This window comes from Protomyctophum parallelum (assembly GCF_964188405.1).
Source record: "Protomyctophum parallelum genome assembly, chromosome: 17".
Classification (NCBI taxonomy): domain Eukaryota; kingdom Metazoa; phylum Chordata; class Actinopteri; order Myctophiformes; family Myctophidae; genus Protomyctophum; species Protomyctophum parallelum.
In genome coordinates this window covers 23,778,680-23,793,710 of record NC_139719.1, presented here as the reverse complement: position 1 = coordinate 23,793,710, position 15,031 = coordinate 23,778,680, and the positions used below count along the sequence as shown (strand labels likewise).

Here is a 15,031-nt window from a genome sequence, read left to right as displayed (position 1 = left end):
AAAAAACCTAGTATTTCTGACCTGCATTTTTATTGGTTGTTGCCGGAGCGACACGGCCATGGCACACATGGGTGGCTTCTGAGAGGAAATCAAAAGCTTCTCTGATCTGCAGGGCCCACACTGGACTGACCCGTGTACCGGCTGCCTTTTTATTGCCCAATATCTGAGAGTGACCCTTGTTGGACATGAGGGTCAGTTTGATTGATCGACAGTGTTTGTGTGTGTGTGTGTGTGTGTGTGTGTGTGTCTGGCTCATAGAATGAGCAAAGCAAGATGAAGAGCCAAACAGGAGGTCTGTTTGGGGTACGAACAGCTGCAATAACGCTGGGTGACCTTAAGCTATATTGTTTATTTTTAACCAAGTACCATTATGATTATTGTGACAATATTGATATAATAATAACTTATAAAAAAATATATATATTTTTTCTTTTACAAAGATGTCGGTCTTTGTAGAAAACCAGCCAGGAACAAATAACACTTACAGTATGGGATTTCACAATTACAGTATTGAAAATCCCAGACACTATATCACGATATATATATATATCTATATAAATTACACTATATTGCGCAGCCCTAGGATGGAGCAAACATAACCACAGAGTACAACAGAGGCAGGCAAAGAAAAGGCAAAGCAGAGAGAAGGGGTGGTATTATTATGTATCACGCAGGTACGCAGGTGTATGGCAAGGAGATAGCCTATAATCTTTTGAAATGTGCTCGCATCAAATGAATGTCAGATTCAGAAGCCACTGTGCCACTGCATCCATTATAATGACGCACGGCAGCAGTGACTGCTACACTACAGTATACAGGGGGTGGCTATAGTTTCGGAGAGAGACTAGAAAAAAACTCTCTGCCTGCCAGGCCAGGTTGTAGAAGTCAATCTTAGCCAATCAGGATGGAATATGACAAATGGGACAGAGTCTTGATCACATTATACAGAGATAATACAGATATACTACCGATATGCATGATCTCAGATGATGTCAGAACAGGCCAGCTCCATATATGGACCCTGGGCAAGGGCCCTATATATACAGACCCGGGCAGAGGCCTTTTTGGGTGGTTCTGGACAACCGTGCGTTCGACCGACGCAACAGCAGCTACTGCAGTCCCTGTGGGGGTTTGGAACGTGTGTGTCGAATGTGAAGTCAGTGGGACGAACCGTTCTCGAGTTACAAGGATTACACACGTACTGTATACGCACACGAGGACTTGGTGCATTTAGATATAGACATAATAAGATTCTGGTATAAAGGCATCTATAGTGTTTCTGGCTCAATCTTCTGTTATTAAGCCAAGTATAAGAATCCATAAAATAAATAGCCTGTATGTGTGCGTGCGCTGTGCGTGCGCCGTGCGTGCGAGCTATAGCGCAACGATGTGTTTGTTCACATTATGCATGATTTAAAAAAGGTGCCTGTCTTTATTGTATTGTTGCTGCCATGCATTCTGCCTGCATGCGCGTTCCCCCGTATACGTACGGTATAAGATTTACCTCTGTGTTGCTGCTTTGTCGATGCGTGAATGAAGGGGGAAAAAAAAGAGAATAGATTTCACGAAGCACAAAAACGAGGGGCCGCCGCTGAGCGGCTCCTGGGAGGCCAGGTCGGCGGGCGTATAATCGACTGGGCTAAATGGCCAGGGACATCTTGCCAATTCAGCAGTATATACCGTGAGAATGGGACTCTGCAGGCCGCTCACACGGCACACGGTGGGCCCTGCACTTGCTATTATATATTAAATATTAAATGTATTAACTTGAGGGAAAATGAATGGAACATATCAGTGGAGTGGACCATACATCAGATGGCCTACGGCTGATGGTAATCCATCACCCAGTGTAGGGGCTTGGCAGTGGGGTCTTGGCAGGGGCCCTAAGTCCTGTTTACTGTTTAGTTTTATTTCGATTTGCTATAGGGGGGCCTCTGGTCATTATGTCTTTATGGTTGGTGGGGATGGTTTATTATGCCTATACTTCTGGTCGGACTGAATAAAATACATGCAATCCCTTTGTGAAATATAGTCTGATGTATATTAACCTGCATGTATATAATCCTGACAACAGGTGCGACGGGTATTATACAACAGGTCGTTTCGAGGAAGCAATCTGATTGGTTGAAGTAGCCATCGAGCCACACTTCAAACGAGCATGATGGAATGCCTAATCAGCTGTGCTGAGTATCGCTGCTCTCTCCCAGAGCCGGAGCCGACTGCGTTGCTTTGCTAGCAATTTTCTTGGAACATTTGCGAATATTTGTAACGTAAAGTTACGTTGTTTTTTTTTGTAATATATATATTTTTAATCTGACATGCACACGATGTGCACATGGATGTGCCTATGATTATTTACTCTTTAATTTGTCCCTTATCTCTGGCACCTGCACAGCGTTTCTATTGTAACAGGTGGCATGGATTGTGCTGAGAATGTAATCTTCTCTAATTCTAGACAATACAAGATGTCCCTTATCCAGTGTGTGTGAGAGCTATAGGGAAGTGGGTCATTTCCAATTGGTCAACATTAGTCTTCTAGCCAACAGAGTGACAAAAGTGACAAACACCCTTCTCCGGTTTAGAGAGTGAGGGCACTGAGGGGAAAACCCCAAACAGAGCCCCCAAAGGGGTACGCTCCACTATCGATGATATAGAATTAAAGATATCTGTCCAATATTTGTGTAAAGAGGGCCGGGCAAAGCCAGAACGGATAGGAGTGAGGTCTGCAGGAGATTGCCGACATCTATCACACTCAGGAGATACATTATCATAATATTTTAGACAACCTGGCCTTGGTGTTAATAGACACAATAGACACACAATAGATTACATTGAATAAGAGCATGTCTCGCACAAATAGAGGACCCATGTACCCGCCGTAGGATTGCCAGGTGTGCCATTAATGGTGGTAAAGCACGCCCTCTCGTGTAATATTGCATGTGGGCATGCTTTCCCAACATGTATCTGACTTGTGTGGTCCCCGAGTAGTCTAGTTTTCTCCAAATCGCAAACAAATTCTAATGATTTCTCACAGTAGTATATACAGGGCTTGAATGGTTAATTAAATGTCTCCCCCTCTGTTTTGTTTAACACATGGAAACCTATACTCTCATCTGATCTGTGCAACACAGACCCTCTGGACCCGTATGGGGAATTACTAAACACGTACGCTACAGGCGCTCGTCACGTTCCACCAAGTTATCGCCTGGCAGGGCGCAGCGATAATAGTCACAGGGGAAGCTCTGATAATGGCTGGATCTAATTTACTTTTCTGTTTCATAGACACCCGCTTGATCACAGCGTCAGATGAAATCCCGCCTTCTGTCTTATCGTTTACTCCCCCAAGGGGGAAATATACTGTTAGCACTTCCACAAGTTTCTAAAGAGGAAAAGATGAGCGCAAGACGCTGCGCACGCCAAGGTCAGTTAAACACTTAGTATGTCGACAATAGCCACTTAGCCAGTGACGGAGACGGTTTTACCTATAAGTAAAAGTAGCAAGAAATATCACAATGTTGAAATCTGTGAAGTACGGTAGAATTAAAATAGCCTACCTGAATTCAACTACACAAATATTTTTTTTTTAAAGTGAAACTTTTGTCAAAAATACCAAATTGACATGTTCAATTATGTATTATGTATTTAATTACAGTGCTTTCCATCTCCATGTACTTTCCACCACTGACATCTTGTGGGACATACTGTACAGCATACCATGGCCTGGGAACTCTCAGGGAGCAAACGTGTCCTATAGACGTCCTCTTGGCTATTCTTCAACATTGCCGATCTACAAGCTCACAACACATCACATGTGGCAAGTTGTGAGCTTGTAGATTTGCTATTGTCTATACATTTTTTGAATCTTTCTTTTTTTAATTATTATTATATTCGATTAGTTCATTAGACTTTTGCTAAACGATGTACTCTCAAGGTAAAAACACCGCAGCAACCTGCTGCAGATAATAACACCAAGTATGCCTCATCATGTCTACTACTGCACTGTATGTTATGCATTGCTACAACATGCGCCGATTATGTGCTGGCATGTTGGTCGCAAAAGAAACCCAGTTCCGTTCCGGGGATCTTGACTGAAGCTTATCGTTTAGGGCCGCCGACTTGCTGAGCTATTAGCTATTTATAGCTGACTTATAAACAACAAACAACGATGATAATTAGAGCCTCCCCAACCCCAAACATTAAAAAACTTCAAAAGCCTCTTTTTCCCCCTCAATTCCACGAGTGTCTGTTCTAGATACAGTATGTTCTATACTGCATGTCGAGGCATGTGTGCCTCGACTCCCTGCACTCACACAACTGCACTGCCACCCTCAGCTGCAATGTCATCATCAAGAGTGCTAACGACACGACTGTGACGCAGGCGGCCCATTACATACACAGCACACCTTATTTACATACCTGTATTTGTATATAGGCCAATGTACAGTATGTATTTCTTTAATTATTTGAGCTGTTTCTATCCTGTTTTCTCCTAGCTTAATCTTCCTCTATCCCCCTCAAAAAAACTATAAATGTGTATAAAAGTGTCCACTTCTTAACACACTACCAGCTCAATGACCTTGTGGTTCGAGTGCCCGCTCTGAAACCGGGAGGTCGGCGTTCAATCAATCCCCGGACGGGTCATAACAAGGGGGACACAATGCCTTCCTTCTTGGCACTCAGCATCAAGGATTGGATCGGGGTAAGCCGACCCATGAGACATACTATGGAAAATCTAATTATGAAATAAAGGACAGAGATATAAAACACAGAAAACATGAGGGGGAAATACATTTTGTACAGGTTGAGTAAAAAAATAAATAATCAAAAGTAACAAAATGTGTCAAGTAAAGACACAACTCCCTTTTAAGTTCCTGACGTCATTGAGTAGGCCATCTAGTTAAGCAATATTATACGAGAGGGTGTGGGTTAACGTGATTATTGCCACGACAGTGATGCGGTAAGGAACGAGACGAAGTCGAGTTCCGCAAGCATCACTGAAGTGCATGGCAATAATCACGTTAAACCACACCCTCGAGTGTATTATTGCAATTATACAACAGTTACCCTTAAAACTAAGAAAATCGCTGAAAAGAAATATTTTTTGTAGTGATGTAGTCACTACGACCACAAATGTCCCAAGAAACTAGCTAGCCTAGCCACCGAGTTTGCTGCGCTCTGGGAGAACAGAGCAGCTGAATTCTTTGTTTTGATTAGGTGGTGAATGGTGCTGGTTTAACCCACGGCTATAGAAGGCTGTTTCAACCAATCAGATTGCTTCCTCGAAATGACCTGTGGTATAATACTACATAACTACAGTATGCTAGTGCTACCCACCAATGGATACTGAGAGACTGTCATTTTATTTCCAACAAGGTGAGCATGGTATTTCAAGCTCCAAGTTTCATCATTCATAACTCCCAGGAATCTGGTTGATGAAGCTTGGCTAATTTAATGTTTTCCCCAAGGAAAGACAAGCATTTTTGTGCTGTAGTAGCTTTTTATTTCTTCCTCTTCTGTCCTTCTGTCGAAAAATGGGCTGGCTCCCAAGAGGGTATGCAGGTAGCCCTTCTTTTTTTTACGTAAAGATGTATTTTTGGAATTTTTATGCTTAATTCCAAATAGGTCAGTGCCGAGCGACATGAAATTAAGGGCAGGGAGAGAGGAAAGACATGCGAAATAAGACAGGGGTCAGACTCAAATCCGGGTCCTCGCGCTCAGAAGGAGCATATGGCATAGTCTTTCAGTACAAAATGAGCAGAATGTACACAGTGACTGAGTACGCTGTCCTTAGAATGCTTATCCAATGAGCTCTGGGTGATCTAATTAAAAGGCTTTTCTCATAAGAAGAAGAAGAAGGCGTCAGAGCACAGGCAAAACGAGGACAGTAAGACAGACTGCGTCCAATCTACAGTATAGACACAGACAAATTGGCTGTTAGAGGGAGTCAAACCCGTGACCTTCCAGTTATGGCACAGCTTCTCTGTGGCTTGCCTCGCTTTGCATTCGACTTCACAGCTTCTCTGAGCCGCCGCACTGTGGCTGCTGGCCTCGCCTTGCCTTCCGCTTCAAAAGGAGCAGCAACGAGAACATGGCAACAGTACGATGGCACTTTCAACACTGTGCGATATATACGCTGTCACCCGTTTGGCTTGCACTCACTGCCCTCAGGGTGGTGACTCACAATACGGCATATCACCTGAAAAGGAAAGAGCACGGCTTCTCAACACCGCTTTTCCAATCTGATACTATACCCCCACAGAGACTATATGCAAGTATAAGGAAATCATTACTGCGAAATAAGAGCCATTTATTTGCCAAGTCAACAAATGCAGGGAAATGTATAACACACTCCGGTGGGCACAGTGCATTGTGAGGACTTGGCAATCGTTCACTTTAGTATCAGCATATTGTATGGCTGAATAAATATGATAAGAAATTAAAAAAAAAAAATCTAGGAATGAGAAATTGAAAATAAACAAGACTGCTGGCCCCGATTCCATAACATTGCCTTTCGATCAGACAAATATTTATGAGAGAGGAGGAGTTCAGGTCGTGGAAACATAATCAAATCTCAATTAGACAAATTCATATTTCACAGGACACGCTCTGAAAGGGAGTTAATGTGAGGACATCACTGACATGCACGTCGAGTACATGATGTTCTTGCCATGATGTACCATGTACATGATATATGTTCCGTCCTGTACGTACATCACAACAATGCAGATGATGGTGAGATACAGCCCCTATGAATGTCTAGGCCCAACTTGCACACACACACGCACGCACGCATGCACGCACACACACACACACACACACACACAGACACACATGCACAAAGGCTTTGCTGAGTCGTTAGTTATACGGTGGCGACACCCCGCCAGCAGCCACAGGAACAGAAAGATAGATTGCGCTGATGTGACTCAGCGAAAACACACAACAGCACCAGAGCCATTAACTATCAATGTGGGTAGAAACTGTAGGCATGGCAAGGGACTGATATGCCCCACCCATAACTGTGCCATATATACCTCCACTATCTTTCAGGTTTGCGTTGCGTTTTGTCTGCAGTATTTATACACTCTGTCAATTTGTTTAGCAGCTTTTTTTTTTGTCAGTTGACTTGAAGTGCCATGCATGGGTGCGGTCAAAAATCTGTTTAATGGCTTTTCTTGTTTCAGGCCTTTTCTGTCGTTACATTTTGACACGGGTGATAAAAGCATGACAGGAAAGCCATGGGAGAGCGAGGGGAACAAGGAGTGACGCATAGCTAGGCTTCAGTGCCACATTGTCTAAGCCCTACAGGGACGACCGTGCTCTCATCAGCCAGTAATGAGGACAGAGGGAGGGAGTTAAACAAGGTATAGGGCTTTCATGCTGCTCTGTTTACATTTAATAATGTATACTTTAATGTACATGTGTGGCTGAGATAAGCCAGACATATGACAGTACATATACGGTACACTGTATGTCTCTGTGTGGTCTCTTCATTGCACACTGCCATGTCCTGCATGCCGTCAGCCTGCAGAGTACTCTCTATGTTGTCTGGATAAAATGACACTTCATTTATTGTCTGAAAAATTGACACCATTTTGTCACTTGGTGTGTGTGTATGTCACTGTGTACAGTATGTATTTCACACAAACACGCGTGCACACGCACGCACGCACGCGGCTCCTGCTCAAGTGCTGACATTGTTACCATTGTGCTAATAGAGCCTGCTTACTGCCTACCTTTGACACAATCTAAATGCAGGGAGACAAAATTCAACCTGCACCCTAATAAGTTATATTGTATTAACATACTCTACCATACAGACGGGAAAACATGTTTACGCATTAATGCCCATAAGCAGATTATAGCGTATTATAAATGAGCTTAAAATGCATTATACAGTAGAGGCGACCTTAATTAAAAAAAAAGAGTCACATAGCGATGCTTAAATTGTAATGCTGAACACACACACCTTGATGGGGTTTGAAGGGTTGTGAGCCTTCTGAGCTTATGCAGCTCTGGCCTAATTACATGCACAATACATAAAGATGCTAGCTCGGGGAGCCTGGTGGCACAGACCATATGCTCCTTGTGATGGTGAGGACCCGGGTTCAAATCTTTCTCTCTCTCTCTCTCTCTCTCTCTCTCTCTCTCTCTCTCTCTCTCTCTCTCTCTCTCTCTCTCTCTCTCTCTCTCTCTCTCTCTCTCTCTCTCTCTCTCTCTCTCTCTCTCTCTCTCTCTCTCTCTCTCTCTCTCTCTCTCTCTCTCTCTCTCTCTCTCTCTCTCTCTCTCTCTCTCTCTCTCTCTCTCTCCTCTCTCCTCTCTCCTCTCTCCTCTCTCCCCCTCTACTGACAGTGTAAGTAGGGGTAAATATACAGAGTAAAATGTCAAAAATAAATCTTAAATAAACAAACCCAAACACACACACACACATGCGCGTGCACACAAATACATACACAAACACACAAGATCATGCACACACACACACACACACACACACCAGTAAGACGCCTAAAGTGTACAGGGTTTGATTTCGGGCCTGTTGAGAACTCTACTAATTACTTTGGGGCAGGCCCGTCAAAAAACCCTTCAGAAAATGACCCTGTAGGCATTCTTGCAGAAAAGTATTTAATGTGTTGTTTCTATATGATTTTTACGTGCTGAATCCATTTCTGCTGTATGCTGAGTGCTACGTTTTGTCAGAAATTGGGTAATTCGCATTCAGAATTTAGCTTTTTTTTTAAAGTTCAATGTAAGAATCCACTGTATGCCGGTGAAATAAGGGTCCCAGTTTTTTAGAATTCCTCTTCTACAACATGGTGATGTTTTAGTCAAAAAATCCTGGGCAAAGTAATGTATACATTAGGCCCCTGGTGGTGACCCAAAACACATTGAATTCAATGGAGCGACATTCTATAAATAAATAGCTATTCTATAAATATAATGGGGATTTCTGCTTTGTAGAACTCACCCCCAGAATGAGTTACAGACATTACTGTCTGGTGCTCTTGATATGAGAACCAAGTGCATGGTTTCTGGCTGTTTTATAGGAAGCAGAAGTCCCCTAAAAATATGCCGTTCCATAGACTAAAATGTATTCTTGGTGAATACATTGGAATAGAATAGTATCAGGACGGCACTAGAGCTCCGTGAAGGGGGTCAGTTAATGGTGTGAAGTAGTTAGGGTGGCACTACTTTAGGTTGGTTGTAAACCCAATGCATGACTCAGAGACTCAGAGAAACAAAATGTCCAGGAGGGAGGGGGGTGGCAAGTGTGTAGAGGCAAGGAACCACAGCAGCCATGACAGAAATGGAGTCCTGTGGAGTGTTTAGCAGAGCACAAGCACCAGCCTGAGCACAAGTCACAGCCATAAGCTAGCATAGCTCCTGACAACTGTACACCTACTGTCAAGGGAGTGAGAGCAGCGCTTCTTTCATGTATGGCTACCCTTAGATGTTCTGACGATTTGAATTGACGTGTCTTCGAAGTATATTTCTCACTCTGTGAATGGCAGGAGTCACCAGAACGTCATGGCTCCTGAGAAGCACAACATCCGGATGTGTGGCTGGAGTCCTCACCAGAGCGCCATGCAGCGCTCTAGTGAGGCTTCCAGTTCTTTGGAACCACAACATCCGGATGTGTGGCTGGAGTCCTCACCAGAGTCTCCACCAGAGCCCCAGGGCTCTAGCCTGGTTCCCAGCCTGATTCACTGTGTTCCGTGATTTGTTTTGTCAAGCGAAGTGACAAAACAAATCATGGAACGCAGCAAATTACTCTGGAGACCAGGCTCACAGGGCTCTTATAAGATTTACTTATCAAAATTATAGCTATTTCCAGTATTTAATATGCTAATTCAATTTCTAGCAAAACGGTGACTCGTATCACTCGGCATATGGCAGAAATGGATTCATATATCAAAAATCACACCCGTGTGAACTGAGTGGTGCAACTCCCCTCTCTCCCCTCCCCTACATATACTGTATGGGGGGGTTTCACATGTATGGGGATTTTGAGTGATACACTGACAGGGATTGCACGTTTTCATAGTAAATGCGACAACAAACAAACACATGCGCACACTCACACTCACACAAACACACGGCATGCATAAAATGTTATGTTCGTGCTCAGGCATTACAAAAGTTGTTTTCCATCATCTATTTAATTACAAATCATTTTTGTAGTACATTTATGCATGTGAAAGCATAGATTTGAAAGATCACCAAAAGCAATTACTTAAAACGAAACGTACCCAATTTTCATTTCTGGGATCGATCACGTTTTATCTAAGGTTCTATCTCACCACAGGCTTTGATATGAAACATGATCTAATATTCATGAACCTTCTCATGAATCCATTCATTGTTAATTTCCCACACATAGCTACACCACTAGAATCCACGCTTTCCTCCAGCTTGCTTTCTGTATAATGTACAGTATATGACACATCACCATGAATGTTTGAGGCCATTTTTCAAAGCAATGGAGCACACGCCAAGAACAACAAGATACGACCCAAAATGAAACCTCACTTTATCTTTGAAGATCTGCTTTATTATGGCTCTTGTGGAAACCTGGAAACTCTGAATGTTTCATAAGTCTCTGAATAACTAAGAAGAACCTGATTAATGGGCTCGTGGGGAACATAACCGTCATATATACAGACGACTCCTAGACAAAGTCAGAGTTTGTCTTAGATCTATTCTGGTATCCTCAACGGAGACAAGTCTGCATGAGAGGAGCATGCGGTGAGTGTGACACAGGACTCAGGTGCGTTTCCTGCCGGTCCATCCACCATTTTTAATTATGTGCCATTTTCAAATCAATCTTTAGACCCACTTTTTGACATTTTTAAAGAAAAAAAACCCAATTTATTTAACACAAAATGTGTTAAATGCCATAGCTATACCTATACTTGTTGTTGTACTTTGCTGTTGTGTGTGTGTGTGTGTGTGTGTGTGTGTGTATGTGTGTGTGTGTGTGTGTGTGTGTGTGTGTGTGTGTGTGTGTTATTGTGTGTGTGTGTGTGTGTGTGTGTGTGTGTGTGTGTGTGTGTTGTGTGTGTGTGTGTGTGTGTGTGTGCGCGTGTGTGTGTGTGTGTGTGTGTGTGTGTGTGTGTGTGTGTGTGTGTGTGTGTGTGTGTGTGTGTGTGTGTGTGTGTGTGTGTGTGTGTGTGTGTGTGTGTGTGTGTGTGTGTGTGTGTGTGTGTGTGTGTGTGTGTGTGTGCGCGCACGCCTGCGTGTGCGCAGTGAATTCATTAGAGACCAAGGTCACGTTGAGTCTCTTGAGCCAGACTACCTTTATCAGCTGCCCAGCAACTGAACCATAGGAAACATCTGAGTAAAAGACAGATGGGGAGAGGGATATACTCCCTGCTGAGACACTGGAGGAGATACAGCAGACAGACAGATGTGTAGAAAGACAGAGGGAGGAGAGAGAGAGAGAGAGAGAGAGAGAGACAAAGAGAGAGAGAGAGAGAGAGAGAGAGAGAGAAATAACCCACAAATCCGTAAGCGCATGGCATGCTCTTTGGCCAGGATGCCCGGTACACAGGAAGTACATTAAGCGCGAAACGAGAGTGTGCTAAAAGCAAACTGTGCTGCAGACAGTTGGGGATCGATTCCACCCAAGTAAGCCTTGCAAGTCCAAACAAACCTAATGTGCTTTCGCCTCCTATAGCTGATTATCGTGGATGACCTGATAGCCACGGGTACCGCTCACCACTCCCACATATAGCCTTCCGCTTGGAGTCAATAGGCCAACCGATTGGAGATGAAGACGTCTCAGTTAGGGGGGGAGGGGGGGGGGGGGGGGGGTTCGGAGACGGGGAGGGGGTTGATACATACACTGGCTTTCATTCCACCACGTCCACATATCAATTGCCTTGAACCTGAACACAAGGGAAGATGTAATAATTACATACTGTAAATCCCAGACACATTCATTATGTATAATGCAAAGAAGCGAGGGTGGGAGTGAACATGACGTGAACATGACGAGTGAACATGACGCGTGGCGGTTTCACAAGGTTTTCAGGGGCTCACTTATAGATGCTGACTCGTGTCGACTTCAAAGTCCAAAGCGGTTCAATCGCATCTCCTCATCCTCCTTATCACGTTTTCCCACATTCGCTATAACTTGTCGTCCATTTTCACGACAAACACCTCTTTCATCCGTCTCCCCCCCCTGTCCCCCTCCCCCGTCCCTTTCCACGTTACGTCTGAATAGACGGGGACAGCTACAGTATACAGTAAACAGTATACAGTATACTGGACAGCTACAGTATACGGAAAGAGGTGCTCCCGCGAGACACGCAGAAGAACACACGCTGGATTGCTAATGAGTAATAAAACCGCCCTGTCACTGTGTGTCCAGCCATAATCTGTCTTGGGAGTTATGTAAGTGCACCTTTAAAGCATCCTCTGAAGAGGAGCCCCTGGCTCTATATACATGTTGTATATCACTCTAATCTTTATGGGGTTCAAATGCATTCTGATCTCACAATGTGAGATCAAGGACGCCATATCTCCCTCTTGGCCTAAAATGCATTCTCCAAATTAAAGCCAGCCAAAATGTTGCTCTCCTATTATACTCGCCACCACCATGCCTTCCACACCCCCAAATCAAGACCACCCCTCCTCCCCCCGCTACGTTCTGAAATTATGTCCCGATAGATAGATAGATAGATAGATAGATAGATAGATAGATAGATAGATAGATAGATAGATAGATAGATAGTGCACTAGGCCCTTGGTCAAAAGGTGTAACATTAGTAACTAGCGCTAGACGAGCCTGCTCAGTCAGTGCTCATCGAAAGGGAATAATTAACAACAGCTGCGAGCGCTTTAGTTTTGATTGTGCATGCGTGCGTGCGTGCGTGTGTGTGCATGCGCGCACGTGCGCGTGTTGCTCTCTCCCTAAAATGAAACTGAAATTAAGGAATGGCAGGCCTAATATTACTCAGTGCTCATTTCGACCCAGCTGGGCGTTGCGTCAGCTAGGTCAGGAGGTAGCACTATAGGGCCTAGGCCTAGGGCCTGTGGGATGGGGGGCCCGTGCACTATAGGGCCTAGGCTAGGGCCCGTGGGAACCGCTCTAGGCCTAGGGCCTGTGGGGTGGGGGGCCCGTGGATGGGCTAGGCCCACCTGCGGTGTGTTGGTCTGAGAATGGGCCCTTTTGTGATTGCCACCTCAAGAGTATACGCCTAAGTTCAAAGAAGTCAACAGCTCATATTAAACTACAGTCATTCTCATGCTGCCATTTGCTATATTATACCCTCAGAATCCTGTCATAATAGCCTGCACTGGAGGCACTAAGTTACACCACTGCTCATTACAGGATATCCGGACTCATACAGTGAGTTGTATATGTTTAGTGCCCCATCCCTGTGGCCTTGATTGCAAACTAGCCCTCTGTTGGATGTGCAACGTTCACATTTTGATCCACCACTTGAAACGCATCACATTAAAAAAGAAAAAGAAAAAATAGGGTCTATTTTTCAAACTGTAGCAGTGAATTAACACCGGGAGCCTATATCACGCGGCATTAGCCGCGTTTCATCTGCATGCCTGCCTGCCTCCCTTTCAACTCTTTTTCTTTTGACTTTATTCATTTCTCATCTCCTCTCTCTCTCTCTCCCTCTCTCGCTCACTCGCTCGCTTGATGCTCCGAGACGTTTCTTCTCTGAGGGAGCCATTGAAGCCTGATAGCTGCTTGTTACCACAGAGTTTCTCACAAAACTTACTGTAGTCTATAATCAATCTTGCCCGCTATATTTCCATCAAGAGGCTCTGTTTGGCACTCTACAGCATATGAAGGGGAAATGACCCGCGTGGCACCGCTCGAGTACCGTGGCAACAGCCCTCTGATGAGAGCCGAAAGATGGGAAATAATTAGCTGTTGCACGAGAGCACATTCATTCCCCTACAACAGGGGTTCTCAACCAGCGGTCCGGGGACCACCAGTGGTCCTTGAAGGGATTTTAGGTGGCCCCCAGATGGAGGAGTTAGTAACCAAATGGACACTTCTAAAGCTTTAACTCTTGAGTGTCAAAATTAAACCAAATTGATCTGTTAATGTTATACGCTCTAGAGAGTTAAAGGATTGTTAAAGATCTGCATGACTTAATTTACAAGAAGTCTACACAATTAGAATTGTTGTTTTGATCAACGTTTGTTTGCCTGTTATCTATGGTAGCACATCAATACAGCATGGAATTGTGGACAAAATCTTATCCAATGACAACAACATATTCTAAGAGTCTAAGAAAGGTAAAATCTCATCAAAAATCTCATCAAATGGTGTTCCATGGCTCAAATGCCGGATAAATGATGGACCTTGTTATGAAAAAGGCTGTAAAACCACTGCCCTACAACAACAGATAATCAGCGACATAAGCACGGGTGTATGGATGAACGGACGGCTGGCTGGCTGGATGGATGGATGGATGGATGGATGGATGGTCAAATGAAGGAGTGTGTCCCAAGTCTTGGAATGATGGACAATATCTGGTGAGTTGCCTCCCTCTTGAATCACAGCTGACAAGATGCAATTTGCACTTTCATTTAGATGGAAAACTCCCTGAGACACATGATGCAAGGCTTTTTGCCGCACACCTCCTAATTACCCTGCAGCATTATACAGTATTAGTTAGGTGTTTTCTCCATTTTGCCTTTCCAATGAGAGAGCCAAGGTTCAAGGTTCTTTATTATTTGTCTCCCGAGGAAGAAATTACCGTGGTTACCGTGTTTGCATTCACATAATGTAATGCACATGCACTAGAAGACGTAATGTTATAATGGGAGGGCACTCAGGTGAGATGGAGTGATATAAACAAAGAGGTAAGGTGTGTGCATTCCTGACCATACAGGATCTCTATAAGTCCCTCTCTCTCTTTCACACTGGAACGCTTCAGCCCTCCTTTTGAAAACATTGGCATGGAGGGAGCGAGGGAGAGAGGAGCGGGCCCTTGAGAAAGTGGGACGGACAGAGTGCCTCGTGTTTACTTTAGGGGGTTCTGCTTATAGCCACACGGCC

The 15,031-nt window shown here is 44.2% G+C and overlaps 1 protein-coding gene across 2 annotated transcripts in view; it reads right to left on the bottom strand.

The window, feature by feature from the left end:
- ormdl3 (ORMDL sphingolipid biosynthesis regulator 3) overlaps positions 1 to 15,031 on the bottom strand; it is a 79,788-nt gene that overhangs the window by 13,176 nt on the left and 51,581 nt on the right. Inside the window, exon 4 of one of the 2 annotated variants that reach the window (XM_083787995.1) lies at positions 6,176 to 6,196. The exons of the other annotated variant lie outside the window; for it this stretch is intronic. Within the exon in view, the coding sequence (XP_083644121.1) occupies positions 6,193 to 6,196 (4 nt within the window). The 3' untranslated portion in view covers positions 6,176 to 6,192. Of the gene's footprint in view, positions 1 to 6,175; positions 6,197 to 15,031 lie in introns of those variants that run through there. 2 annotated transcript variants of the gene reach the window in all.